Here is a 23,190-nt window from a genome sequence, read left to right as displayed (position 1 = left end):
ATATTAAAAATCAACACGTATTTATTATGGCAATATTCAGATGGAAATGAGGTGTCTCTAGGAAGTAACAATTTTTTTCTTTTTTCTTGTTTCTTTTTTGAGACTCGCTGTGTTGCCAGGCTGGAGTGCAGTGGCACGATCTCAGCTCACTGCAACCTCCACCTCCTGGTTCAAGCAATTTTCGTACCTCAGCCTCCCAAGTAGCTGGGATTACAGGCACATGCCACTATGCCTGGCTAATTTTTGTATATTCATTAGAGACAGGGTTTCACCATGTTGGCCAGGATGGTCTCGATCTCCTGACCTTGTGACCCGCCCACCTCGGACTCCCAAAGTGCTGGGATTATAGGCATGAGCCACCATGCCCGGCCAGTAACAGTTTTGTCTGTTTCACATAAATACCCACTTGAATCAGGGTATGATATGTGTGCCCACTGAAATAGAACAAAACAATTACAAATAAAGAAAATATTTTAATTTTCTCCCATTATATATACACTTAGCAACAAAGTGAGTGACCGAAACCATGCAAATATCGGTCACTCCTTTTTCAGGATTCCACCGAATCCTTTAACATCTTATAGCACTGGACACACTATATTTTATGGATGAAATTATACATCTATCTGTCTTTTCCTACAAGACTTGTCTTTTCCTACAAGACTATAAACAACTTGAGGGCAAATATCTTGTATTCCTCAGCTGTACATCTTGAGACGCTAACAACAGAAAGCAACAATTACAATATTTAAGGTTTCCTAACCTAAGGACTTGACTTTTCCATTTAACAGGTGCTTTTCCATGTGGACATTATAATTAATAACAAAAACAACAAATAACTAAGTAATGACTACAGGGATCTGTGCGAGGCACTTTACATACATTAGTCTCATTTAAACCTCACAATAGCGCTATAACGTAAGTACTTACTTTAGTGTCGAGGCAACAGGAACAGAGAGATGTTAAGCAGTCTGTCCAATACCACATAGCTAATAAGTATCAGGTCAAGATCTTGAACCTGGGTCATTTGACTACAACAATCATTTCTCTTATTACATCATGTTCCTCAGTAACAAAAATTAGATCATAAGGTACATTATGGATTCTATAGAAAGAGGAGTTGGAATTAGAGGGAGAGAAAGAGAGGGTGAGAGCAAGAGTGAGGGAGGGAGCGGGGAGAGAAGAAGTACAAAGGTCCAAACAAAAAGATCCAACAATTGAAAATAAAGGAAAAGCAAAAATAATAGTTTCTGACCTATTGATTGGGTTTCCCCCCAAAAAATTTTTTAAATAGATGTTTTCTGTCAACAACAGCTATGGTCATCAAAACACATAATCAATGCCTTTCACTTAATTGTTCAGTATTGCTCCTGGTTCTTTATGTAGCCACCAGCTTCTTTAGATGCATGTGTATGTTTGCTGGCTGTTATTATAAAATGGAAGCATCTACAAATGAGGTATCAGCCTTTGAGACTGCCTTTAATTTTCTGGCTTAGACCTCACACATCATTGGTAAAGAGCTATGGGGCAAAAGTGAGAGTGCGACATGAATGCCCAGGGTTGTTGTAAAAACACAGATCCCGACCTTCATCCCTGAAGACCCATTATCTGCATATCTGTAGTGGAACTAAAGGCTTGCAATTTTTAACAAAATAGTCTGGCTGACACTGATGTAGGTCATCTTCTGTCACACTTTTGATATCCTATTTTAGAGAAAAGGGAATAGCCATTCATTGTCATTTCTAACTCAGTGCTTATACCTCTCAACAGGACCAGGGAATACAAATCAGAAAACAAAAAGATTGACTGGGAAGGATGATAATGCGAAACAGGTCAAAGAAGAAGAGAACATGCCATAGGGTAATATTATCACATTTTCAACCAGGAGGTGACTGCTTCTTTTCCTTAACCGTGTTTCTACCATATCTCCAGTGATCAGGATTACAAATCAGAAGTAAAACTCCATATTTAGAATAGCAGTTGGTAGAAAACTATCAAGAAAAATATGCAATTTGAAGGAAAGTATTCAATTAATTCTTCAAATTATGTGTTACGAAACATAGCCCTACATCATCTCATAGGGCCAGATTTTTCTCATAAGGCCAATGCTCTTTTTTTTAACCATTTTCCAAGAAGTAATAGGAAAAAAAAAAAAAAACAAAGCCAAGCAAAAACCAATACAAGGAGTGCGTGGGAAGGGGAAGCATGCAGATGGCAAACATCATTCATTCATTCAACAAATTCGTGAGTGCCTGCTATATGCCAGGAACTGCTCATTCGCAAGCAGTTTAGCCTTGATAGGGAGCCAAACACTAAACTGAAAAATCGGATTATGGAAGTGAGTCAAATGTTAATAGCCTAATTTTAGAGGCAAGGTAAATTGAAGATAAGCAATTACACTACCCCAGTGACTAGTAACTCAGTCACCCAGATTATTACACAAAAATAAGGTCAAATTGTAGGTGGGGAAATTGCCTTTTCAGACTTGATCTTTACTTGAATCTTTGGGAAAGAGGAGGGTGAGGTCTTCTTGGCCCAAACAAGATGAAGCAGGCTACAAGTGAGGTTCCTTGACAGGCCCCAGACAGGAAAAGGAAGGGACAAATTGAAGCAGCATGAGTCAAACCATTATCTATCCATCTTCTCGCCATTTTAGACTCTCAATGAGTCTTATGTTTAACAAATTCTAATTCTGACAAAATGATAAAGAAAATGCCATAAAAACAATATGCCTACACCATGTTTATATGTTAAAACATCCACAGACTTTGTTTAAAAAGTCAGAATCCAGTTTAATGGCAGTCACATTGGATTTGCATTATTTAATTTTACTTTTAAAGTAAGTCAGCTTTCTAAAATATATGTCAAGAGTGGCAGTGTTTCTAATTTCTCCTCTTGCTTCTTTAGCAAGAGACAAGATGTCAAAGGATGCTGGACAGTGGAAAACCACCAAAGCTGCAGACTTTGATTTTGCAATCTGCAACAGCTCTAATCACTGTAAGCGAAGAAACATCTATAACAGCGGTAGATAAGATAAAAAGTTTTAAGACTGGTTTAAAGTTGGATTACAATAATCACATAGCTCAGTTTCTTTGCGTAATCTATAACCATCACTGGCATGGCAGCAAACAGAATTAGAAGATTTGAAAAGGAAGGCAGCCCACTTTGACAGTAAACACAGCCCAATACTTTAGAGAAGTTTCAAGAAATGAATTAAAGAAAAAGTTAAATGTAGAATTTGTTTTTTTTTTTTTTTTTTCCTGTACACTATACTTATTTCATGGCTTTGTGAATTAACACCTATAGGGCAATTGAGTGTTGAGTCACTAACTCAGCCTATTCTTGATTATTTTCAGCCAAACAGATGGTGAAGCAAAGCTGTAATATGCGGGGCAAAAACCCCTTTTACATCTCATCCTTTTATCTAAATCTTGACAAACAAAAAGTGTCGGGGGTGTGGGATACAGTTCTTTTTTCTTCCCATAAAGTTGACATGAAACTACATGCACCAGAAATAGCTTCAGAATTCCAGGGTTGTAAAACTTACTACTAAACCTCAGAAGTTTAAGGAGCGCCTGCCTGAAGCCATAACAGGTCCATCTGTCATTTCAGCTTTGTCCAAGTAATATATCATGTGATTCATGAACTCATGGCAGCTTCTAAACTCCTAGTTCTATTTTAAATATTCTCCATTTGCCTATTTCCCCTTCATCAGTAGCAACTTAAACCTCTTGTTTGAAATAAAGATTACAAGTAATTTGTTACAATTTAGGTGATAAATGGAAAAAAAAAAAAAAAAAAAGCCCAAAGGGGAAAGTCCTCTCAAATGTGTAGTCAAAATATTTCCATTCTGAATAGCAATGGTGACATAGCTATTTTATATATATATATATTATATATATATATAATATGTCCATTAATATATATCATATATATGTCCATTATACATATATATAATTAGTCCATTTATCTATCGTAATAGCATATGGTGACAGTGAGCTTAAAACAGTGTTTCCCCAAATACAGTCCTTTGAAATACCATGACCTTCACGGACTCATCTGTAGTGCCTGTTAAAAACGCAGAACCTTAGCACCTTCACTCAGATTCTCCAGCATGGGCCTGGAAATCTGCATTTTGACAACTTGAACAGGTAATTATTATGCATACATTTGAAGAACAGGGGCTTAATGTACAATATTACAAGGAACTAAAGAACAGTAGCATAATAACACCCACAGAAAAATTACAAACATTTTGACATTGAGAAGGAAACAAAGTTACTGGTCTTCTGTCAAGGAGTTATTCTGCCCATAGACTAGATTAAACCCAGTCCAGTCATTCACTTCTATTTCTCTCCAGACATAAAATACATTTTCAAATGGCCACGAGAAAATAAATCCAAGAATAAATTAAGTGTGGGTGTGTTAGTTGGCAATCTGTTTAAGGTGATGGACTGATGTTCAGATGTTATGCTTCAATTATCAACAAAGTAGAAACGACCTAACTAGAAGCAGTTAGATCAAAAATTAAAGGAAAATTTGTTGAAAGAAATGCCTCTGAATACTATTCTCAGATGTAGTCATTCCTTTGATACATTTATGACATAATAATATTGCTAATTACACACGGAGATCTTAGAGCAGCTTTTATGATTATCAACCTTTTCGCTTCCCAGGTACTAAACTGGTTGAGGTATGAGGTGGGAGTTAAGATTCAGTTTTTTTCCCCGTGTAACCGATAGATCCAACGTTATTTACTGGTAATACTGCCTTTAACTCTTGCATTGCAGTATAAACTTTGCATTAATCAAGTGGTCACATAAGTGTGAGTCTGTTTCTGACATCTGTTCTTCTATTAGTCCATTAATCTACCATTTAAGCTTGCATCTATACCACGCCAATACCAAACTGTCTTAATTATAATATTTTTAAGATAAATTGTAGTATCAGGTAGTCTAAGTCCTGGAACTTTGCTCAATATCTTCAGGATTATACTGGCAGTTACTTCATTTCTATACCTCAAAGATGTCAACTAATATCTTATGGTTCCTGTCTGTTTTGTTAAGAAATCCACTCTTGTTCTTTTGCTTTTCAATATATTTTATTGGCTACAGAAAATACTCGGCCATTATATTTTCAAATATTACTTTTGCCCTATTCCCTCTCTCTTCCCAGTGCTTTTTATCATACCCCAGATATTTCTTATCTTTTTATTCTATATTTTATTTCCTTATTTGTCTTTTGTGTTTCAGTCTGGATATTTTCTGTTGACCAATTTTTCAGTTCAGTAATTCCCTCTTTAACTGTTTTCAAACTACAATAAAATCAGCTACTGAGTTCTTAATTTATTGTGTTTTTCAGTTTAAAATTTTCCATTTGATTATTTTCTATATATCTGGTTTCCTCCTGATCTGGTAAAATCCTCCATCTTAGCATCTATTTCCTTGAACATATTACTTTTAGTTATTTTAAGATCCATATCCCATACTGTGGATCTATTTTTTCTTGATCTTATTTTTGTTATGCTCATATTCTGCAAGCCACTGAATATTTATGACTCAGTCAATCTTTGACTGAATGCCAGACCTTTTTACGACAAATTATGGAAGAGCCAGATCTACCTCCACAGATGACCCACTTTATTCTCTGGCAGGCAGAGAGAGTAGGACAGATATCCTCTATTAAATTTTTAAAAATGAATTGACTTCATTCTTTGTAAGGTTAGTCTACCTCTTGGTCACTCCCACTCTAAGGCTCCCAACTCACAGTCAAGGGTATTTATTCGGCCCCTTTTAATTTGGTCTTTTTGATCTCCTTATGTGTTTGTTTGTTTGTTTGTTTCCTCTTATGAGACTGCCAATAACTCTCTTCTGTTTTTCAGGTGTTTTATGTTTGCTTCTCAGGCTGTTGCCCTGCATGAATCAAGAATTTGGCTAGTGCCTCATGTTGAAGGCGCTGGCTGTCAGGCATACTACTCTAGGCTTTCTCTCAAGGAACTTAGCTTCCCAAATTCAACTTATTTTGTTCGAAAATCCAGTCTTTATACTCCAAGTCCTTTGAGATTGACAAAGCTCTGCTGAATTCTTGACATCTTCACTACTTGGCTACTTCTTATCTCTATCACTCCCCTCCAACCTACCTAGATGCAGCTAACTAATAGACTGAGGGAAAATGTGGCTTGCAGAATACAGAATATTAGCTTATTTCTTTCTATCTTTTTATTTTTCTTTTGTTTTTTTTTTTTTTTTTTTTTTTTTTTGGAGAAATGGTCTTACTCTGTCACCCAGGTTGAAGTACAGTGGCACCATGGTGCCATCTCATCTCATTGTAGCCTCAACCTCCTGGTTTCAGGTGATCCTCATGCCTTACCCCCTTCCCCAAGTAGCTGGGACTACAAGTTCTCGCCATCATGCTCAGCTAACTTTTTGGATTTTTAGTAGAGATGGGGTTTTACCATGTTGTCCAGTCCTGGTCTCGAACTCCTGGGCTCAAACAATCCATCTGCCTTGGCTTGCCAAAGTGCTGGGATTATAGGCATGAGCCACCACGCCCGGCCCGGCTTATTTCTCTTCTGAGATCTTAGTCCCTCAAGTCCCAGTTTACTCATCAGCTTTTCATTCCTTTAGACATTTTTAAAAATTAATTTAAAATGTGTTTCCTAAGTTATTATTAGGAAAAGTAAATACTCTGCTATTAGTCACTTTAGCATGCTTCAGTGACCATTTAGTTCCTAACCTGGCCAAACTATAATAATCCCTATTCTTCCCCTTTACCCACCATTCTCCACATGGTTGCTCAAACATTTACAGTTTTTTTCAAGTCACCTACCCTACTTACTACTTCTCTTTTGAGGACACAATTCAGACTCACACTTCACTGAAAAAAACAAAAGGGGAGGACTTGATGTAGTCTTTCCATTTTCCTTCCCTATATCTCACAATTCGAAAAATATGTTTATAATTTAATAATGCATTCATACTTAAGCCCTTCCTCTATTGTCTTAGAAGGAAAAGGATCCTTACATTCTTCTCACAATCCCACTGTTCTCAGATATTTCTTATTTTTTAATCCCCAGACTCAAATTTAACCTGTAAATATTGGCTTGGCCTTAGCTATTTTTTTCTCAACTTATAAATATAAACAAATATTGGGCATCCTAAGAAAAATGAACAAAACTTCATCAATTCTGACAATACTTCCAGATCTTTTGTCTCCTACATCAAAGACTTTGGAAAAATAAATATAGTCTACACTTATTGCTTCTAAATCTCATTATTCCATAAACTACTGTCCTCTGCCTTCTTCTGTTACCCAGTTCATTCTCTCGAACATAACTTCAATGCCAAATCCCGTGAGCTTTTTCTCACTTTACTTGACACATATGCAACATCCTCGGTGCAATTATATTTCTTTTGTGTCTAATACATCGTTCTTTTGTGATTTCCTACCCACTTCTCTAAACAGTTCCTCTGTATCTTTCACTAGCTTTCCCCACCTCAACTTATCACTAAACTGTGGACTTTCTTCTTGTGTCCCTTACAAATCTCATATTAGAATTCTTCAAAAGGAAGTGAGACCTTTAACCACTGTATTGCTCATGTAGTCAAAACCAAGTTGCAAAGGAATTATCCCAGTTATTTATACAGTCTTGAAAACACTCAATATGCACCCATCATATCACATGGCACACATTAATCGTGTAGTCTAGTTAATCTCAGATCCTTTAAAGTCGATTATCTTCAAGGTTTAAATGGCAGCTATAATGCATTCCTTCATTTCCTCAAGGCTACAAGGGGAAAGTAGTATAAACATGAAAATTATGAGGTTCTTGATTATATGTTAACATATAATCTATTCTTATGTAATATATTTTGAAATAGTTCAATCCTGTTGAGTTACTCTGAATCAATTCTGGATTTTCTTTAACCCTCCTATAGTTTTGCCTTGCACATAAATGTCAGTGTCTCCCTGATCTACATCTGTGAGCCCAACCTCTATTCTGAGATCTTAAATCTGCTCTCGAATGCCTCAAAAATACCTTAAATACTTTGAAGATACCTCAAACTCAATATTTACAAAGCAAATTTATTTTCATCATTCTTTTCCTAAATGCAAGACAAAAATTAATACAAAAAAAGAACTAAAATAAAAACTTGTGATTTTTCCTCACTTTCTTTCCTATTTTATTTAGTGATGTCATCTTTTCTACCTGTCTGGGCTAGAAACATGAGAGTTATTGTCTTTTCTTCATAATTCACATTTCCAATCTGTCTCTGAGTTTTAGCTTTTCACTTCTAAAATGATGTTAACATCTGACTCCTTTATTTCATTCAAAATAATTGCCCCAATTCAACTAAGCACCACCTCTCACATAGACTACTACCATAATCTCTTAGTTGCTTATTCTCAAGGAACCTTCTATAATGCAACCACAACTATCCTTCTGAAACACACTTTTGACCTTCACTGCCTACCAAGTCAGGCTAAATATGGTGAGAAAGACTTAAAGGCTCCCTCCCCACCCCACATCAAACCCAAGGTTCTCCTTTGAGTCAGTTACCCTTCTCAGCCATTCACTGGAACATCACTCTATGGCAAAGAGGTATCTTTGGAATCTACACATTTCAAACATTCCACACAGGCATATTGATGGCAGAAATATTCGTTCTAACAGAATATTGCTGTACTTTTAGTTGTACATGTTGTTATATTTTCTTTTGACGTTTTAGCTGATAGCTAAAGTTTATTTAAGTTGTTGTTCTTGTCCTAAGAATATCCAAGATAAGGGTCCAAACATGGTACAGTTAAGAAATATGGGGAATGAGATGTTCTCTCCGTTCTTTCCTTATCTGGTACCCACTTCCCTAGCCAACTAGTTGTTTTGTTTTCCTCTTGGGTGAAACTGGCAACTTTAAATCAAGTTCCCCAGAGGCTTTATCTATATACATCTGCATAAAATAAAAATAATTCCACATAAAGCTTCAACCTGCTGGTCACGTATTATTATTTCCATCAGAGGTGAAGAAATTGAGACTCAAAGGCATTTAGTGAGTTGAGCAAGTTCATTCAGAGACAGGGTTTTAACCCAGTCTTTCTGAGGCCAGATTTCTTGCTCAGTCAAATATTCCAATACTAATGATTTCTATCTCTTTTTGTCTCTATGAAACTGTAAACTCCATGATAGCAGTGAACATAACCTTCCTATTCACTCCTGTGTCCAAGAGTCTCACATAAAGTCTGAGACATAGGAACATGACAAACATTTCTAAAAGAAAGGATGATGGACTGACCCTGACCAATACTGTGAAAGAGGTCATAGGCATATAGGTTATAGACCTTTACCATAGGCACAACAGTCTCCACTCAAATTTCATTTTACTCTTTGGTAATAAGTCTCAACCCTCCTGGTGTTTGTCCCCAACCCGTTTATTTGGATTGTAATATAAATCAATGTCAGTCATTTCTTCCAAGTATATGTGTAATTAACCTTTATTTCTAAGTATTAATTTTATATTTAAAAAAACCTGAACCTCAGCTTACCTCCCTTCATAATAACTCCAAGGAATAGGCAGAGTGCCACAGGACTTGTTACATGTAGCAGCCCCTGCTCCCTCCAGAAAGAGCTCAAAATTAGAATCGTTATGTCTACAGATGTTGAAAGACAACTCCTGGGAATTGCTGGGAGTGCAGAAGCTGGAAAAGTTAGTGAAGAATCCAATGTGGTTTAGTAAACAGAACTTGCGCAGTAATTCTGTGGGGAGAAAGGAGTACAGCTTTTACAACAACTTGAGCATTTTCTAGGAACTCAAATACGGAATGCCTTTCCCCTCATTTGAAATTACAATGCAGTTTTATTAACACTATGTTGAAATTCCTTTATTAGGCAGTCTCCATTTTAAGTTGTACATTTCATTTCCTTTTTTCTCATAGGCTGAAAATGTATAATAGTGCTTTCTAAAATCACACTTCCTTTTTAAGGGAACATAAGGGAGCATGACACTATCAGAAAGTGCCATCGGCCAAATGGATGTCAGGAAGATAGCACAATAGCATCCACTCATGATCAACTTGGTACATTTTGTACTAGCAATTGATTTAGTACATTAATGACTAGCTAACTGAGAGTTGGCATATAATAAAAATGATTTATTGCAAAGATGTTGATATTCATGGGAAAATGGGGAGAAATATATGCCAAAACAACACGAAGAAGACTAAATGTAGATCTAAAACAGAACTGAAAATGTTGTTGTTGCCTGCATTGTCATTTTACTTAAATTTCTATGATACCTTCTTGGAGGGAAATAAAAATATCTTTGTAATCCGTATCTACGCTTGGAATGTTTTAAATGCTTAAAATGTATGGATATTTCTTGGAATCTTTATAGACTGGACAGAAAGAGTAATTCTCCAGAAATTCTTATATACCATGATAAAATATATTAATTTATTCATATTATTCATTTTAGCTATAAGGATTTAACTATATATGAATTCCACTTACTGTAGACAAGAAAAATTATTCTTTTTCATTAAAAAGAGATTCTTAATCTTAATGCTACTGACATTTTGGGCGAGGTAACTCTTTGCTCTATGGTGCTGACCCTGCCTTCTAGATGCTAGATGCCAATAGAAATACCCAATTTTGACAAAAATGTCTCTAGAATATTGCCCAATGTGCACCAGGAGGCAAAATTGTTTCCCGGTTTAGAACCACTCCACTAAAGCAAGACATATTATTGATATTTATTCACTAGCATAAATAATAAAAATAGCTAAGTTCCCTAAATAATATATATTGGACAGATTATGTCAATCTCACTTTAAATATTTTTCTTATGATTTTCTTTTCCCAAACTGAAATGCACCCCCTACTCATTCAATATATTAAAAGGCTACCTACTTTATAAAGCCCATCTCAATCTACACTCAAGTTGTAAAGTCTTCTCTTATTGGCAATACTTTTCCAAAGGGTTATTTAAGCCCATTTCATTTTCCCACCTACCCCACACACTGCTCACAGGCAAAGCTGCTGCACAAGTAAACATCGAAGTGAGGTAAGTTTGAGTACCATCCCCAAAACGTTAACAGCTCTGTGATTCTGGACTACGTACTTAACTAAACTTTAACCAAACTTCTTCACCTGTAAAATTAAAATAAAGACAGTATATATCTCATACTATCACTGAAATGAACACATAAAGTATATCTAATGTAAAGTCCTAAGAACTTTGCTTAGAGTTTTGTTTATTTAACCAACACTTGCATTGTGCATACTATGCCATAATTTCATTTAAGCTTCATAAATAATAGTAGGATTATTACTCCCATTTAATAGCTGAAGATACTGAGACATAAAATAGCTAAGTAACTTGTCCAAGTTCACATGGTTAATAAGTAGTAGAAGGGAGATTTGAACCCAAGGAAGCCAGTTCCAGAGACCTTGTTTAAACCACTAAACCATGCCTTCTCTTTGTTATAAATTACACACTCCATAAAGTTATCCACAGTAGATATTATCATTATTTTTCTTGTAATTTTCAAGGTACTAAATAAGTACTAACTACATAGCACACACTCAGCAATTATTGATATAGACATTAGTCAAACCTTGCTGGAATACGTGCTGGGTTATAGTTCTTTAATATTTCATTTCTGAAGTTAAAATCTCAAAGTTGTCACTTCATTTTGCATCTGGAGATTTGAATTATTCTTATACATCAACTAAAAAGTAGTTTTATCTGGAATTTTATCCAAATTATTTCATTAAAATATATTGATATATTAAGCGAGGAGTGAGAATGAAAAAGTGCATCCAAGCAGCCAGTAAAATTTATAAAGACCCTCAGACCACAGCTCAGCTAAGTTTAATCCATCGTTTCAGTCACTACATTACCTAATTTTTATTTTTAAGAAAGATTTTATAATATTAAGATATACTAAAATAACATATGGTAAGCATGTTCACTTAAACGTTTAAATTTTTAGAGCAGCAGAGGTGTTCTCTTAGACATAAAAACTTTAAGAACATACTTGTCCTTGGTAATTTAAGAAATATTTAGCCCTGTTTAAATTTAATTCCATTAGGTTTTAATCACATACTTTCTCTACAGAAGTGGCATATGGTTTTTGAACAATTGCTATTATTGAAATATCATAGAATATTATTCACTGTATTCACCAGACCTAAAACACATGAATACGCATACAGAAACAAAAAAAAATCTAATAAAGTGAAAAGATGAAAAGGATTAATTGTATTCATAAAACCACTTAACAACTTCGTAAACTACCTGACATTCTAAGCAGATGAGGAAGGAACAATAATGCCTTACTAACACATTATATTTCTCCACTACACAGAAAAGACAAGATAAGAGATGTGAGAGAGACATGCGTTATGAAACACTTTACTCATCTTGAAATTATCTTCCACGAAAAGACCATTGGGAAATAATTTCATTATACTTAGAATTTTTAAAATCTTGGGTGGACACTCTAAAACATTCCAAAACCATTAATAAACTAAAACTCATGTTCAGTCATAACCTGAAGACTGATGTTAAGGAAATATTTATATCAGAAAAGATATATTTTAGGGTTGCTGGTCTATACTTTAGCCAAAGCATTTATAAAAACAGCAATACCATTTATAAAACATAAGATTTGAAACTCCATAATTAACGTAAAAAAGATTAATTTAATTCACTCAAAGGTGTCATAAGATTTCCTGTGCATTGAACCTCAGAAAAATTCTAGTTAGTGGTGGATAGAAATAAGAGTCATTTATAATCTTTAAAAAGTGAAGTATAAAATTGTTTTCTAAAATTCTGTCTCTACTGAAGCAAATAAAGGAAGTAATGTCAAAAAATAAAGTAATAATTACACACTCACATATTTTACTCATTCATTCAATATTCCCTGAGATCTTACTACTATGCCAGACGCCAGACTCAGAATTAAGCTTTTTTTTGTGTGTGTGTGTGTGTGTGTGAGTAATCCTCAGGCCTTAGTCTTAAAAGTGCATGATTACACTCCCATGTGACAAGTGCTACAAAGAAGTCTAGACAGCTGCTGAGGGAGCACAGGGAGTGAAACGTACCCAAGTGTTTTCAGAAAAGGGTTTAACAATGCAGATACCATACTCCATTTTGTTCTCTCAAGCTAAGAAAGAAGGGTCCGATAATTTGCTCAACACAGAAATTCACAATGGAAATTTCTTGTCTCTAAGGTGAAAAATTGAAGATTAGTCCAATGCACAGACTACCCAAAATAATACTCTTGGTTCATACAAAGATGATGTTGAAGAAATAGATGTCTTTTCATATTTGTGTTTGAAATAACTATGATAATAATGGGCCACATTTATTGAGCACTTTCTGTGTGTTAGGCATATAAGTACTTTGCATATGTCAACTCGTTCAGTGCTCACAGTATCTCCCATGATGGAGGAAGGCAGAGACAGGAGAAGGAATCTGCCCAAGGACACAGGACTCGTGAGCAGTCTGCCCTATCCATCCTTCCTGGAGCTTCTGATCACCGTGAAACTCAAGAATAGCTACCAAAAGATCACTTATTTTCACATTGATTCCTACATGCTCTTGTTGCTAAAGAAGACTCTTAAAAGATTAAATAGATAATGTTTCCCTAAATATCCAACACCCTGCCTCTCACTCCAACATTTACAAATAGGAAGACTGAGTTCTAAGCTCCTTTTTACCGGGGAATGATTAACACTTTGCATTGAGAAGTGGGACCTCTGAGGAGGATTAAGCAGGTCGCACTACAGGTGAGAGGGTTGAGGCTGCAACTTTGGAAAGATAAAGCTGAAGGAAAGAGGGTTACCCTTCTTGAAAATGTTATACGCATTTGGGTTTTCTTTATTTCTACAAGTTTTAGAAGCCCGTGCTTCTTGTGTATTGTACACGGGATGGTGGCTACAGGATGGCCATGGAGTCTAAACTCTAACCACCATCACCGGGAGAACAGCAGTAAGATCTCCCTGGTGTGCTGCGTGATCGCTGGGGAAGACTGCTCTGAAAGGCATTTCAGTGCCTGCCAAAAAGTGGATGGCCAGAATCCATGAAGACAACATTTAACAGAAGGGTCGATGCCAGTGATGACAAACAGCAAAGATTATGCAAGCCCTACTCCTAATTTACAAGCAAGTATAAATGCCTAGAATTCCTGTAGGACCTTGGAGAGAGGGAGATCACTGACAGTTCCCCCACCTTCTTTAGGGAATGGGGCTCACAATAAAAACTAATGTGATATGGAAAAAATCATGTAAGGGAAGATTTCACGGCCCTAAGCAAGAATATAGAGACTATCCACACCATTACACGGTGATGTGTACACTTTCAGAAATTTCTCCACAGGACTGCAAAGACATAAAAAGCAACACAGCATGATTTTAAAAGAACTGAACATTTGCACATATTTAGAATATCTACTTTATGTATGAACATACTGTCAAAATAAACTGTTAAAAAACTTTCATAGTTATTTCACGAATCTTATAAATGTTCAGCATGCATCCCTCACATCACAAGGCCCACATCAGAACTGTTGCTGACTCATCCTAGACAACACATCTCCACTGAAGGAGAGGCGAAGGCACAGTGGGTTCCTTCTTTCCTCCAGGCCATAAAGCAGAACAAAATCAAGTTTACACAAGTACCCACAAGAAAGCATGTGGTCTAAAACATTTGAAAAACCTTTTTCATTCTGTTTGGAATCACCCTGGTTTTGTGCTTACAATTCTCTGACAATGTGTGAAAGGTGAAAGTTTAAACTTCCCTTTGGGAGAAGTGCCATATTTTCATTAGCAGCAAGGATTTACCTAAACTTCATACAGTGGAAACATATTACATCACAGGCGTGCCACATCAGAACCAAAGATCTTTGCAGGAGAGAATAAAACAATATTTTACCATGCTGCAGTGGTTAAAAGCAGGGTACCTAGAGTGATGCTGCCTGGCTTCTTAGATGGATCACAAATATCACACAATCAAGTATCACACAGTCAAATATCACACAATCACCAATTAAGCTGAAAGAGAATTACATATTAAACTACTTATGGAAGGTACCTTTATATGTATGAGGGAAAGACTATATTTGTAAATGTGTGTGTATGTATAGTACATTTCATGCATTAGTCATTTAATATGAAATGAGCACTGTGACTTTTGAAACAATAAAAATATATGTTCTTCCTTTCTCATGGCTTGTAATCTGATATTTTTGTGAATTTAGTATAAAATAATTACAGAATTTAACAATGTAACTGTGCTATTAAGGTATTTGTGTTTATTTCTATCATTCTCATTGATAATGTAATGAGTTATGTAATTAAGCATGCTTTTATAAGAATTTCAAAAATAAACAGTATTAAGGTATTCATGATTATTTTATTTTACAAAAGTAAAATCAGTAAAAAACAAAAGTCTTAGAACCTTTGTTCCATCATGGATTTTTAAAGTCTTTGCTCTGCTTACAAGTCCTGTAGATCTCAGGGTAAGCAAACATAAACTAGAAGAAATTGCCTAGAGCTTGTCTTTCAAAATGTGATTCATGGGTCAGCAATGTCTACATCAGTTGTATTTTAGAAATTCGGAATCTACTCCCCAAACCTACAAAACCAAAATCTGCATTTTGAATAAAAACCCCCAGTGACTCATACGGACATTAAAATTTAAGAAGCACCTTTTGGGGAAGATTAGGTCCAGCCTTAGAACTGCAAATGGCACAACCTTTAAAAATTAAAAACTTGATCCAAATCTTGCCAGGAAGTTATCAGAAATAGAATATCATTTACCTACAGACACAGACTTTTTGAATATTAAGAGTCTGAGGTTATTAAGAAAATCTTAAAGACGTATGTTAAAATATTAATCAACACAATCTTATAAAATTGACTTGAATACAATGAGTTCATAATTTTCCCAAGCATATGTATTTTTTATTAGAGTTTAAATGGGGGCATTAAACACCATTGTCATTTGAATACTTAAGTTAGATCCACCTGCAATCCTGTAACTGTTCTTAGAAGCTCTAATGTTTATGATGTTAATTCTGTAAAGAAAAAGAGTTCACGGGTCTAATAAAAGGACCAGACAAGGAAAGAATCCTCAGTATATATCTACATAATTAGGATAGTTCTAAAACTCTAATGTTCTGTAGTATTTTTATCATTTAAAAAACACTATGGCATTTCTTATCTAATCTCATCGCAGGGAGTGAAACATGGCTCTAATAGTTCTGAATTCTGAGGCTAGACTCCATTATCATTCAGGATCTGTGTTTTCCCCAATACTTTCTAAAAGAAGCAGAAATTCAATAAGGTAGCTATTGCATTCGTGTCAGCTATTTCATTTGGTTATAAAATGAGTTTGTGGCCAGAGTTGTGTGTTCTGTTTCTTACAGGCAGAAAGAAAATTCTATGACCAACTGAAATACTACACTCACTGCAGCCATTCTGCAAACTTATCTTCTGTTAAAAGAGGAAAGGGACAATGTAGAATATAGAGTTTAACACACATTCACCCAACATTTAGCACCCAACATGATGTTGACATGTAGCTTGTTGCATATCACATCTACAACAACTTCCTGTAGGTTTAAAAGTAAGAGTTACATTAATATTATCAAATTAATGCAAGTTACTTATTTCAAAGATAAAAATAGAGCGATGATTTTGAGTCAGGTGTAAATGTGAACTTCAGACTGCCTCTTCCTATGAACTGTAAACATAAGAATGCAGAAGAAGTTATTACTGGAGCACTGGGTATAAATACTACATTTGAGTAATACTGAGATTAGCAACCATGTCTGGGAAGGAACTGGCAGCTGTCTTATTCTTGGCTTGTCAATGCCCTCAAGTGAAAACAACGAATAAAAGAGATGCTATAAATTAAAATGTCAGCTCTGACTCTTCAAAAGACAGTTTATTGGGTGTTGCTGATTTTATTCTGATGTTTTAACAGTGCAGAAGCATATTTCTAAATGTAGCTAGTTAGGGTAGCATGATTTATGAAAGGACAAAATAAAAAATAGATATAACCTTAGTATTATCCTTTTTAAAAGGAGATACAAATATTTAACCAAGAATTAACTATTTTATGTTTTATTTGTCTTGACACCCTTGAGAAAGCCCTCACACACACAAGCAAGGCAGAAAACTCCAGTAGTAATCCATCATTCTTCTTTACCAAGATGTAGAATTTTATGGAGCTCTACCTTTATAGATAAATGCAGACACTATAAACAACAGAAGAGGATGTAGAGTTCTGTGATCCTGGTCTTCACAGATCTTAGGACTTTTAAAAATAGTTCTTATAGTTCTATTCTTGTCTATGTTTAAAGAACTGCTATATACAAACACCCCAAATTCAGCTATTTGGTAATTTGTATAGATCAAACTCTCCAAGAAATATCATCAAAATTCCTCTCAGAAAAGTGATAGCTAATACCTGTGCCTTTTCTCACTAGACTTTCCTACGGAACTTTTCAAAAATAAAGTGGTTGGCACTGTATATCATCAATTCACTTTTCCATAGTAACTTTATCACTACATTTGTTTCTCGAAAAATCCTTCATGTTCTTTTTGTCTCTTCCTGACTCCTGTGAACTCACTAAGGTGATGTAAATGGTTGGCAACAACTCCCTCCCCACAAAAAAAAAAAGCAATAATTCAAAAATAATCCAATTAGAAATGCTGAATAAAAATTCTAACAGAATGCCATAACACTGTCCTTTCTCCCACAGCAATTAATCTTCAGTGGCCATTCCTTCCATGGGTCCTTCGCTTTAAAAAGGAAGCTTCTAAAATTAAGAGTCTAATCTGTGTTATGTACACTGTGGGGATCCAAAATCTAAATGTTCCCTGTCCCAGGAGATGAATTAATATCTCAGGTTCATTCTTTTAGTAATATTATCAATATCAATTCAAAGAGACTTAAAATGAAATTTTCAGCATTGCTTTTTTCCCTATTCTAATTATAATAAATAACCATTGCCAAAGTGCCTGGGCCTACCATGAGAAGTTGCTAGAAAATCAGATCCACACCAGTGGAAAGAGACTCATGGAGCATAAAGTTTGAACTGCTGTTGGACTCATCTTAAGCACAATTAATAGCCATTGTCTCTACACAATAGAACTCCGCATTGATTAAAAAAAGGGGGGGGTGGGTTGCTGCTGCTTTATCTAAGAGATAATAACTGTATTTTTAAAAGTCAAATTAGCTCTGTCTTTTGCATGCCTGACAAGCTACTGACATAGAATTTAGTTAAATTAAGAATGGCTTTTCCAACACACAGCGTGACTTCTTTGGCTGTAAAACCCATACCTTATCTTAAGAGTACGGTGGGTAATAGTCTCTAAATACAGCTTCTAATGAGGCTTCTCTTTCACAGGAGCCTTTCTTTCAGTAAATTCTCATTAAAATGGTGAAAATGAAAAGAACTGTGAAAAGCAAAATAAGAATACCTTCAGAAAAATATTAATAAAGGGATGATTAGATGGTTTAAACTGAAGTCTGAGATAAACTTAAAATGGAAACCTCTGATCAAAGCTAGTTTTGAAGAAATTGCCATTGCTTTCCTCACCTGCCATGAAAACCAATGTTCAGCCAAAACTCTTGCTGTTAGATTCTACCTAACAATCCTCTCCTCGCTTCTGACATTTACCAGCTTCCTGGACTCTCCTCATTCACTGAAGCTTTAAGCTCACATTCTCTCTTTTCTTAGTATCTAACTCCTCCCTCTTTATTGGCATTTTCATTGTCATTTCAACAAGCTGATGTCCCTCCTGTTTTTTGAAAAAAAAAGAAAAACCTGTTTTCCATATTCCTCTCCAATACATTTAATATACTACAATCACAACATTTTGAAAAATGAAAATTTAGTTGTGTGACTTACCACTTAAATGCCATCAAATTCTTCCCATTGCATTAATGAAAAAATCTCAGTCTTAAGTCTTTGTCTTACCAGGGCTTATCATCCTAGTCTATTATCCCCGTTATCTATTCTCTAGTAATATTGGGTCTGTTCTAGCTCCTCACAAGCATTCTGGTCTTTTTTGCCTTGGAACGTGCTGTTTTCTCTGCCTGGGACTTCTTCTTGCTCTCATGACCAAGATACTTTTCTTTTAGGTGCCAGTTTAAATGTCGTTGGTCTGGGAACCCTACATTGCTTCCTGGATGATACATTGCAATCTCTGTTCCTTTACCAAAACCTGTTTTGAGAGTTAAATTATCCATTCCCATATTAACAATCTAAGATGTTAACAAATCTAAGACACTATTAAATCTAAGATGTTATCAAATCTATCCTCATAATACTTCATTGTATCCATTATTCTTTCTGTTCCCACCTGCATGAATTCCAACCATTTAAATAATAAGATTCCACAAGGAAAACTGCCTTTTTTTAGAAGCATGAAGGAAGATACTGTCAACAAGTTAATTCAGCATTATCCTCAGGCTGTGGTTCGCATCATTTCAGGCTGTCCTGTACCAGTTTCTATGGCTATTCCATACAAAATAAACATACTCAAAGGCATAAGAACTAGAGAAAAACTACATTTTAAAAATTCGAAATGCATAATACCTCACAGAGGCAGCTTGTTCAAAGTCTTTACTCAGTACTCTTGTAGAAGCAAAATTAAACAAAATTTTAGCCAAGTGACCTCGGCTAATTTAAGACCCATGTAAAATGCTATTCTGACAGATAGCATCAGAGAACTGTTTGAAATGTTATCACAAAGATCTAGACAAACATAATCACACTTAAAGAAGGCAGAACCTCTGATTTGTCAAGGAACTCAAGCAATTAGAGGGTGAACCATAATTACACATGTTTAACAGCAAAGAAAATAAGGGCACTTACGCATGTCACCAAAGGCCCCCTTTGTGACTTTGGCTAATTTAAGGTCCCAGTAAAATGCTATTCTGACAGATAGCATCAGAGAACTGTTTGGAATGTTATCATTTAAAGATCTCGACAAACATAACCACATTTGAAGAAGGCAGAATCTCCGATTTGTCAAGGAACCCAAGCAATTGAAGGGTGAACCATACTTACACATGTTTAACAGCAAAGAAAATAAGGGTACTTACGCATGTCACCAAAGGCCCCCTTTGTCACTTTGGTGGCACGTAACACCACTACTGTAAACTTGTGGGAATACTGGTGCTCCACCTGGAAATAAAATGACAGTAAATTTGAAATAAGCTTCCAACATAGAACCTCATTTTTTCCTTGAGATTAATTTAAAACAGTCTACTTAAAAACAAGTAGCATACATACCAGAAACATTATTTGATCTAAGGCTGTTTCTTTTTTCACTCTCTTCTCTCTCATCACAGTATCATTGGGAAGTTTAGATTGTGCCTTAAAATGTCACTACAGCTTGACCATGAGCACTTCTTTGTAGTCCGGGTTACCAAGCACTTGGTAAAAAATGTAAATCAGGACTGCAGGTATTCTAGGAGCACAATCAGGCTTTGTACTTGTTGACTAGGAAGCCCTGGCTTATAAAGGTGAACTCAGAGCAAGACATTCTAGATTCATTTGTTGTTGTTGTTGCTGTTCACTGAAGCAATCAATCAAAAGTCTTTTCTGCATGACATTTCCAGGACAGCTTTCAAAACCCTATGGACCCAAGGCAATAACCAGCAAACAAATTGCATGAATTGTAATGCATTTGTTAGAAATCATATGCAAGAATATTAAAATTTGCTATTAGCCTAACACCTTGCATAAACATAATAAACATTAACAGGTAGAGGACTTCATTAGACACGTCACCTAAATGGGAAACAGTTATCAAACAATTCTACTCACTAAAGCAGAATGAAGAAGCAGGAACTCATATAGTTCTTGGAGCAACTGAAAAGGTTACAAAGTCTTTATCTAAAACTCATGCATTTCTTGTTGTAATCTTAGGAGAGGTCACTTCCCTTAATTTTAGTAGGCTTGCTTAACTGGTTGAAAAGTTCATAATTGATTAAAAAGAGGCTCAGATACTGACAATACTGAAAAGTGAGTAGCAACAGTCTAAATGCAAGGAGGCAAAAAAAAAAAATGGCAAAAGTGTAGACAGATTGATAAGGACCAGCAGTAGTAGAATAGAGGGACAAAAATTAGACAGCACTCAATAGCTTCTGTAGAAATCACTCCATCAATAGTGTAATTAATATTCCAATTTATAATACAGCATCAAAGAGGTGAAGACATGAATAATGAACATACCTTGTTTAAAAAGGCAGAGTAGCATAAAAATATTTCAAAATAATGCTTATTCAACTTTATTTTAAAAAAGAAATACCTTCAACATCCGAGAGTTCTGAGTAGCCAAAGTTTTATTATACATAAATGAAATGAACAATCAGGAAAATATTTGAAGCTAAATGAAATTGACAGTACAACTTGTCAAAATTTGAATGATGCATTGAAAGCAGTACTGAATGGGAAATTTATAGCACTGAATGCAAATATTAAAAAAGAAGAAAGAACTAAAACCAATCATCTAAGCTACCACCTTAGGGTACTAGAAAAGGAAGAGCAAATTAAATCCAAAGTAAGCAAAAGAAAAATAGTAAATATTAGAACAGAAATCAATAAAATTGGAAACAGGAAATAAATAGAGAAAATCAATGAAACCAAAATTTGGTTCTTTGAAAAAATCAATAAGATCAATGAGCCATTAGCCATGCTAAGAAAAAGAGAGAGAGAGAGAGAGAGGACAAAACTACTAATACTAGAAATGATAAGGGACAGTATTACAGATCACACGGATATTAAAATGATAACAGAAGAAATACTACAAACAACTCTACGCTCACAAATTTGATAACCTAGATGAAATGAATCGATTTCTTAAAAGACAGAATCTATCAAAATTTTCATAAGAAGAAATAGACAATCTAAATAGGCACATGTCTATTAAAGAAATTGAATCAATAATTAATAATCTTACAAAATAGAAAGCACCATGCTCACATGGCTTCACTGTTAAATTCTACCAAATATTTAAGAGGAAACTATATCAATTATTATATCAATTCTCTGCAATCTTTTCCAGAGGATAAAAGCAGAGGGAATACTTCTTAAATCTTTCTTGGAGGCCACCATTATCCAAATTCCAAAACCAGACAAAGACATTACAAGAATAGAAAACTACAGGCCAATATTTCTCATGAACATACATGCTAAAGTTCTCAACAAAATATTAGCAAATCAAGTCCAACAACATATAAAAAGGATTATACACCGGGCCGGGCACAGTGGCTCATGTCTGTACTTTGGGAGGCTGAGGTGGGCGTATCACCTGAGGTCAGGAGTTTGAGACTAGCCTGGCTAACATAGTGAAACTCCATCTCTGCTAAAAATATCAAAAAATTAGCTGGGCATTGTGGTGTGTGACTGTAATCCCAGCTACTTGGGAGGCTGAAACAAGAGAATCGCTTGAACCCTGGCAGCAGAGGTTGCAGTGAGCAAGACAGCACCATTGCACTCCAGCCTGGGTGACAGAGCGGGACTCCGTCTCAAAAAAAAAAAGAATTACACACCATAACCAAGTGGGGTTTATGTCAGATACGCAAGGCTGATTCAGCATTCAAAAGTCTATTAATTTAATCCATCATATCATCAGGCTAAACAGGAAAAATCACATGATCATATCAACAGATGAATAAAAAGCATCCAACAAAATTTAACACCCATTCATAATAAAAAAAAATTTCAGCGAGCTAGAAATAGAAGGAAGTTTCACCAAACTTGATAAAGGACATCTACAAAAAACCTATAATTAATGTCATATTTAATGATGACAAAATGGAAGTTTCCCCAAAAAGATCAGGAGCAAGGCAAGGAGGAACCCTGTCATCACCTCTTTTCAACATTGTACTGGAAGTCCTATTTAATGCAATAAGATAAGAAAAGGAAATAAAAGGTATATAGATTGAGAATGAAGAAATAAAACTTTGTTTACAGATAACATGCATGTTTGTGTAGAAAACCCAATATAATCAATTTGAAAAAATACTCCTGGAACTAATTATATGACTATAACAAGGTTGCAGGAGATAAGATTAATATACAAAAGTCAGTTGCTTTTCTACATACCACAAATGAACAAGTAGACTTTGAAATTAAAAACACAATACTTCTTATATTAGCACTTCC

The 23,190-nt window shown here is 35.2% G+C and overlaps 1 protein-coding gene across 6 annotated transcripts in view; it reads right to left on the bottom strand.

The window, feature by feature from the left end:
* The window catches only part of PLA2G4A (phospholipase A2 group IVA), a 149,489-nt gene that overhangs the window by 88,960 nt on the left and 37,339 nt on the right, over positions 1–23,190 (bottom strand). For 4 of the 6 annotated variants that reach the window (XM_023203417.1, XM_023203418.1, XM_023203419.1 and 1 more), the window contains one exon: positions 20,121–20,202. The exons of 1 other annotated variant lie outside the window; for it this stretch is intronic. In XM_023203417.1, coding sequence (XP_023059185.1) covers positions 20,121–20,202 — 82 coding nt within the window. Of the gene's footprint in view, positions 1–20,120; positions 20,203–20,310; positions 20,656–23,190 lie in introns of all 6 variants that reach the window. One more of the 6 variants, XM_023203416.1, reaches the window with a different exon arrangement.

Source organism: Piliocolobus tephrosceles, chromosome 1 (genome assembly GCF_002776525.5).
Source record: "Piliocolobus tephrosceles isolate RC106 chromosome 1, ASM277652v3, whole genome shotgun sequence".
In the NCBI taxonomy this organism is placed as follows: domain Eukaryota; kingdom Metazoa; phylum Chordata; class Mammalia; order Primates; family Cercopithecidae; genus Piliocolobus; species Piliocolobus tephrosceles.
This window is presented reverse-complemented; position numbering and strand designations above follow the sequence as displayed.